This window comes from Manis pentadactyla, chromosome 4 (assembly GCF_030020395.1).
Source record: "Manis pentadactyla isolate mManPen7 chromosome 4, mManPen7.hap1, whole genome shotgun sequence".
Lineage (NCBI taxonomy): Eukaryota > Metazoa > Chordata > Mammalia > Pholidota > Manidae > Manis > Manis pentadactyla.
In genome coordinates this window covers 89250776-89256775 of record NC_080022.1, presented here as the reverse complement: position 1 = coordinate 89256775, position 6000 = coordinate 89250776, and the positions used below count along the sequence as shown (strand labels likewise).

The 6000-nt window shown below is 38.8% G+C and overlaps 1 protein-coding gene across 2 annotated transcripts in view; it reads left to right on the top strand.

Moving 5' to 3' along the window:
- The first annotated feature begins 220 nt into the window (after window positions 1-220).
- COL11A1 (collagen type XI alpha 1 chain) overlaps window positions 221-6000 on the top strand; it is a 225566-nt gene continuing 219786 nt past the window's right edge. For both annotated transcript variants that reach the window (XM_036879053.2, XM_036879052.2), the window contains exon 1: window positions 221-659. In XM_036879053.2, the coding sequence (XP_036734948.2) occupies window positions 554-659 (106 nt within the window). In that variant the 5' untranslated portion in view covers window positions 221-553. The remainder of the gene's footprint in view (window positions 660-6000) is intronic.

The window sequence follows — 6000 nt, the reverse complement described above, 5'->3', positions numbered from 1 at the left end:
GGGGTTTGGGTAGGAGACGAGGGAGGAGAGAAGTGGGGAGGTGGGCTGGGCTTGCCGGGAGTCGGGATTCCGGGGCCGAGGGAGAGGGGGGCGGGCTCGGGGCTGCCCGAGAGGCGTGTGATTGGGCCCGACCCTCGGCCGGCTTGTCAGTTTCGCCGGGGTGCGGGGGGCGCGGGAGCCGAGTGGGCGGGGGAGGGGGCTGCCCGGAGCCGATCGTCCAGCCCACTGACTGCCTGCAGCCTTTAGGGGCGCGCAGTACGCCCAGGTTTTAGGTTGAAGCCCCTCATCTGCTCTCAGTCTGAAGGATAAACCCGCAGAGGACGGATCAGAGGGTCCCGGCCGGCGGGGCCAACCGAGAGGGAGAGGAGGGGGCGAGACGCAGGAAGGAAGCAAACCATCACTCTTGAAAGAAAAAGCTCTTTGACTTTTTCCCCCTCGCCCTCCCCAATGGCTGTGTAGCAAACATCCCCGACGATACCTTGGGAGGGACGAAGTCGGTCTGCCGCTGCAATTTCGTGGGTTGAGTTCACGGTTGTGAGTGCGGGACTCGGAGATGGAGCTGTGGTCCTCTAGGTGGAAAACGAAACGGTGGCTCTGGGATTTCACCGTAACAACCCTCGCATTGACTTTCCTATTCCAGGCTAGAGAGGTCAGAGGAGGTAAGAGAAAACGTGGGTTTGGGGAGGTGGGGGATTGCCGTCGGTCTTTCTCTCATTTCTGTGTCCTTCCCCCTCTTTATCCTTCATGATCCCCTGCAAAAAAAAAAAAAAAACAAAAAAAAAACACCCACAGTTCTCTTAAATAAAATCTAGACTGTAGCTGCGACCAGGTTGGACGTGAAGACTGAAGGGAGAGATGAATGTAGGCGGGACAGTAATGGGAGAAGAGGTAGCAGGGAAAAGGATCTGTCAGGCACAGAGCTGCCGAAATGCCCTTCACCACTTTCCAGCGTCTTTGAAAAGAGGAAAAATATTACCCTGGGCTCAAAGGCAGTTGTACAAAGCTTTTAAGAATAATCCTCAAGCTGCCCTTTGAACACATCTTCTGGTTTCTTCAGAGTCTAATGGAAATATATTTTTAAGGGTGAGCTGAGGAGAAAATATAGTGAGAAGGTTTAAATGAACCTTGATAAAGTTCTTTGTGTGGAACAAAGTGACAAAGTATCTCTTACTTTTAGGGATATAAGAGAAAGCAGGGTATGAATCTAGAAGACTGAGAACACTGTGTGTGTGTGGCATTTTGAATAGATTTTAAGTGAGAAAAAGTTGACAGATTACAGGGAACGGGTTGAAGACAGGGAGAACGCTTTTCCCTGAGCTGCAGCCCCCCCACCCCCACCGTGACCCCTCCCTTTTTCTTGCAGGTTGGACGTGCACTTCTCTTGCAGGTTGATAAGTCGCCCATCAAACGGGGGAGGGGAGGGGAAACGGGCGCTGGGAGGAAGGGGAGGGGGCGTGGAACGGGTGGGAGGAGAGAGGTAAGGAAAAGTTCCGACGTGGCACCGCCAAATATTCAATGACCAGACCTGCTGGGAAGACTGCAGCCCTGTCAGTACCCGGGGAGGGAGAGCGACTTCTCTCCTCCCTCCGCTGCCACCCTCTTTTTCCTCCGCCCTTTCCCGCAAAGGCCTCCGGCTGCGGTGGTCCCTTAGGGACTGTGGACTCGGCTGGCGAGCAAACGCGTTTGGACTTCAGGGAACTTAAATAGCTTATAGTAGAAAAGCAAGCGTTATCAGGAGTGCACAGAGAAGTGGGGCGTAGGAGGGAGAGTGGCGAGAACTGGCTGAGAGAGAAAGAAATTGTTAACCCCAACGGGGCAAGCTTTAGCAGAAACCTGAGTCTGGCCCTGGTAGATGCCAAGGTCTGAGTTCTCCCTGGTGGGAGTTGGCGCTCCCGGAGGCCGAACTCTGCGAAACCAGGTCTGTATTGCTTCCCTGCCCCTAGTGGCGTTCACCTCCTAGAGTATCAGGCAGTTGGCGGGGTTCTTCCTCTGTGCCACTTTTCCTTGTGAATACAGTCAGAGCCTCATTGCGACTAATCTGAATTTTGAAATAAGTTATGCTGATTATGTTGATTCACTCATTTCTACTTTTTCAGGGATAAATAGAGTCTTTGAAAGTGGAATCCATCAAAAGTTAGCACTTTACCTTTGGTACTTGGTCACCAGCTGGGTTAGTCAGTTATGTCAGCAGTTCTGCCCTCTGCTGGTTTTATTATATGGGATTCAAGTATCTGCCTTAGTAACTGGTGCTTCTGAAAATCCTTCTAACTACAGTGATGCTGGAAAATGACACTGGATTAAGTAATGTCCTATCTCTTTTTTAATTTGTCACACACACAAGTAGACAGCAGTGCCATAAGGGCAGCTATTTATTTGGAAATACAGAAACTAAGACTTTTTTTGATGAAGACAGGTGAATTATAAGCTCAAGAGACACAATTATAGGCCTTCATTGATTATTTCCCTGAAGATATTTATGTTTCTTTTCCACATTGGGCCTTTCTAAGGATATCAGAAAGATCAAGTTTTTAAACTGTAATGCATAATTTTCTCTTTTCAATCTAGCCACATACCTGAAACACTTACACAAACATCTTAGTGTCATATCAAATAAGTGGTAGAAAAAGAACATTCCTTATTATAAAAGCCAGTAATGTGAGAAATAGCCAAGTTTAGGGATTATATGCTGTTTATGTTTTTTCATTTTTTGGTGAAATGTCTTGGAAATTGTATGAGTGTTTGGCTACTCATATTCTAACATTTGGTATTCTTACCACCAACTTGCTAGGAGCTTATTGCTTGTAGATAGCTACATATTTACTTAAACCTACTCTTGAAGGCATTCTTGCTACTTAATAAACTTCAAAAAGGAAATAATACTATATTAATCTTAAAAAGAAAACACTGCCCTGAATCATCACATAAGGGAAAAATAAATCCAGCATTTAGTTCTTACGCTAGCCTTTAGAACTACATCTGAAGTAACAATGAGTAGGATTTTATTCCAGTTTCTAGGTAAAGGTATTATATACTGACATAATACTATTATTTATTAATTCCACTGAGATACAGTGGTGTGATCTTGTTGCTGAATCAAAAGATATTTTTAAAAAGCCCATTTTCATCCAAAATTTGTATTTCTTGGATTAAAAACATTAAAGCCTTAAAAAGTTCTGGGTTCATAATAAGTTAGACTCTAAAGAAAATGTAGTTAGTGTCCTGAAGCATAAACTTACAGAGTAAAGTTTTTGGAGTGAATAGATTAAAAGAAAATTTATGATCTCACACAAGTCATATTGTTTTATTTTGCAAATCCAAACTCTATGACTTGGTAATCGTTAACATGTTTAACGGTTCAAAGTTTTTAGTATTTATTTTAACTTATAAAATAGTAAGTTTACTATTATAATATAAAAATTTGCATTGACTTCAATTTTATGTTTCATGTATTTACCTACGGTTAACATAAATGTTTTGTCTTAGGAATTTGTGGGTTTCTTTTCCATTTAATCCACCATTTATTATACACAGAAATTCAGATTTTCCTGGAATCTATAGTGACTACACTGTGTGTTAACATAAGAGCTTTAAAACTAATTTAAGCTATAATTAAAATAAAAGTGATATTTAACGAAATCATTTTTTACTAATTTAAATGGTATTCAGTCTTTGCTGTTTAAGCCAGTACTGTGTCTTGCAAAAAGTTGATTAATTGTATGAGGAACTTTCAAAGCTTGTCAGCAATTGGTAGTGAGTTCTGCTGGAGTGTTGTTTTGAGTGCCCAGGATCAGCAGGTGAAATGGTGCTGGCTTTCAGAGTATGTGCTAATCCAACTTTACAAAGAGTTCAAGTTTGCCCCTGTGGTTACTTAATCAGAAATCAGAAGATCAAATATATTTCTGATAACAGGGGCAGTGTCTGCTGGGATTATTAATATTATTTTTTATTTGTTTTTTTAAATAAAAGCTTACAAAATCTTTAATAAACAATAAAAAAATTGGTATTTTATGAGAAGCATCTTCCTGCACGTTTTATGCAGAAAGTCTCAGTTTAGGTGGCCCATATATTTATTCAGTTATTTATAGACACTGTCACAAGATTGTGTTAGTTTTGCAAGTAAGCTTATTAATATCTTAAAGTGAGAATTTACTTCATAATACTGAACTGGACATCTGCTTTATAAAAATTACTCTTTAAGAAATATTCTCATAGTTTTAAACAAAATTCTGAAAGTTGTAAAATGATAAATTATAAATCTAGATAGTGTGATTGCTTATAATGTATTGAATTAATTTTGTTACATTCTATATTTGCCTCAGTTGAGGAGCACATTAATCAAATTGAGCTATCCCTAAAATATAGCAAGTCAAACATAAACCCTTTCTCAGATTTGTGGATAGGACTTGTGACAAAGAAAAATTTAACTAGTCACCTTTTTTTAAGAAAATTTACTTCTTTTCTGAGACAAATTCTCCTCATTCTGATAATTTATTGGAGTGCTACCTATTTAATGATAATGAATAGACTCAAATCAAGCCTCATTGTGAGTGTCTGTTTAATTAAAAGCTGATTTTTCCAAAGGAAGAAAAAAATGTGAATTTAAGTGAATGCTGGACATGGAAAATTACAGAAACTTCTTCTCTATATTACCTTCTCACTTCACTAATGAAGAAGCTAAGGCACAGAAAAGTTGCTTGCTGAATGAATACTCTTCCCCATAAAAGAAAAAAAAAAATTCTTAAATTATTAAGGTTTCTCTAAATGAGTAGGGTGGAGATCTGCACTACTGATAACTATCTTTAATAGTATTCTGACTTTATGGAATGACAAATATTACTTAAATGCATATGCTGGAGTTTAGTGAGAAGATGAAGTAAGTGAAAGTGATTTGAGGAAAATCAGATAGGTAAAAGAGCTGAAGAATGCATTTAAAATTTCCTCAATTTCCAAAGTTTAGAGAAAGATAATTTTTTATCATTTGCATTGTTAGTATGCTTAAATATGTAATTCTATAAGATTTATTTGTATCAGGGTAGAAAACATAATAGTTTATAATTTTTTATTTTTAAAGTATTTGTTACTGGAAAAATTTTTGTACCCTCTCTGAAGTTGTTAATGGAGGACCAGACACAACTTTGAATTTTTAAAACTTTAATAAAATTATATATTTATTTCAGATAGGGCAAACAATGTCAAATTCCTATGCTTTCCCTGATTTTAGATTGAATGATACACATTTTATTCACATACACACACATATGTGTATAATTATATGGCTTTTATTCATAAGTCAGGTAATGAATTGATTATTAGTTGGTATGGGTAGTTTGCTTAGTAGATAATCTTTTTCCAAACAAGTGGTCAACTTTGAAAACAAATAGAACACTTAGTAGTAGAAATTCTAATTAAATTTTCTCTTTTGGATTGTCAAAGCATCTGAAACACCTTTTACCTCAGGAGTAAATGGACAGTTAATCTATAGAGAAGTATGCACTTTTAATGGGCTACCATGATATTACTTGTGCTGGCAACAACTACGGTAGATCTAGTATTTCTACCAAATGAAGCGTTTTCCTGTCTTTAGGGAAAAGCAGTACATGTTTTTAGGGTCCTAAAGAAGATACTGTGGAAGCTAATATTTATACTCATGATTAACTCTTAACAATTTTTATAAGCATAGAGCTTTATAAATACTGAGTCATCATTTTATATCATTTTAAATATATACTTAGGTATTCAAAAGCCAGAATTCTATTGTATTCTAAATATACTCTTCTTTCCTCTCTACCTTGGGTGAAACAATTAAAGGCAGTTGGTGTAATCATTAGGAAGTCAAGGCAAAAGCAGAGTGGGAGTGACAGCTGATCTGCATTTCTGCTCTTACTCCTCCACTTCCCTCATTTAATCCCAGGGAATGTGACCTGGGCTGGGAGTGTTGAGAGGCAACCAAACTTTTTTTTTTGACCATTGAATTTTGTTCCTTAGCAAAGAAGAAAGAGA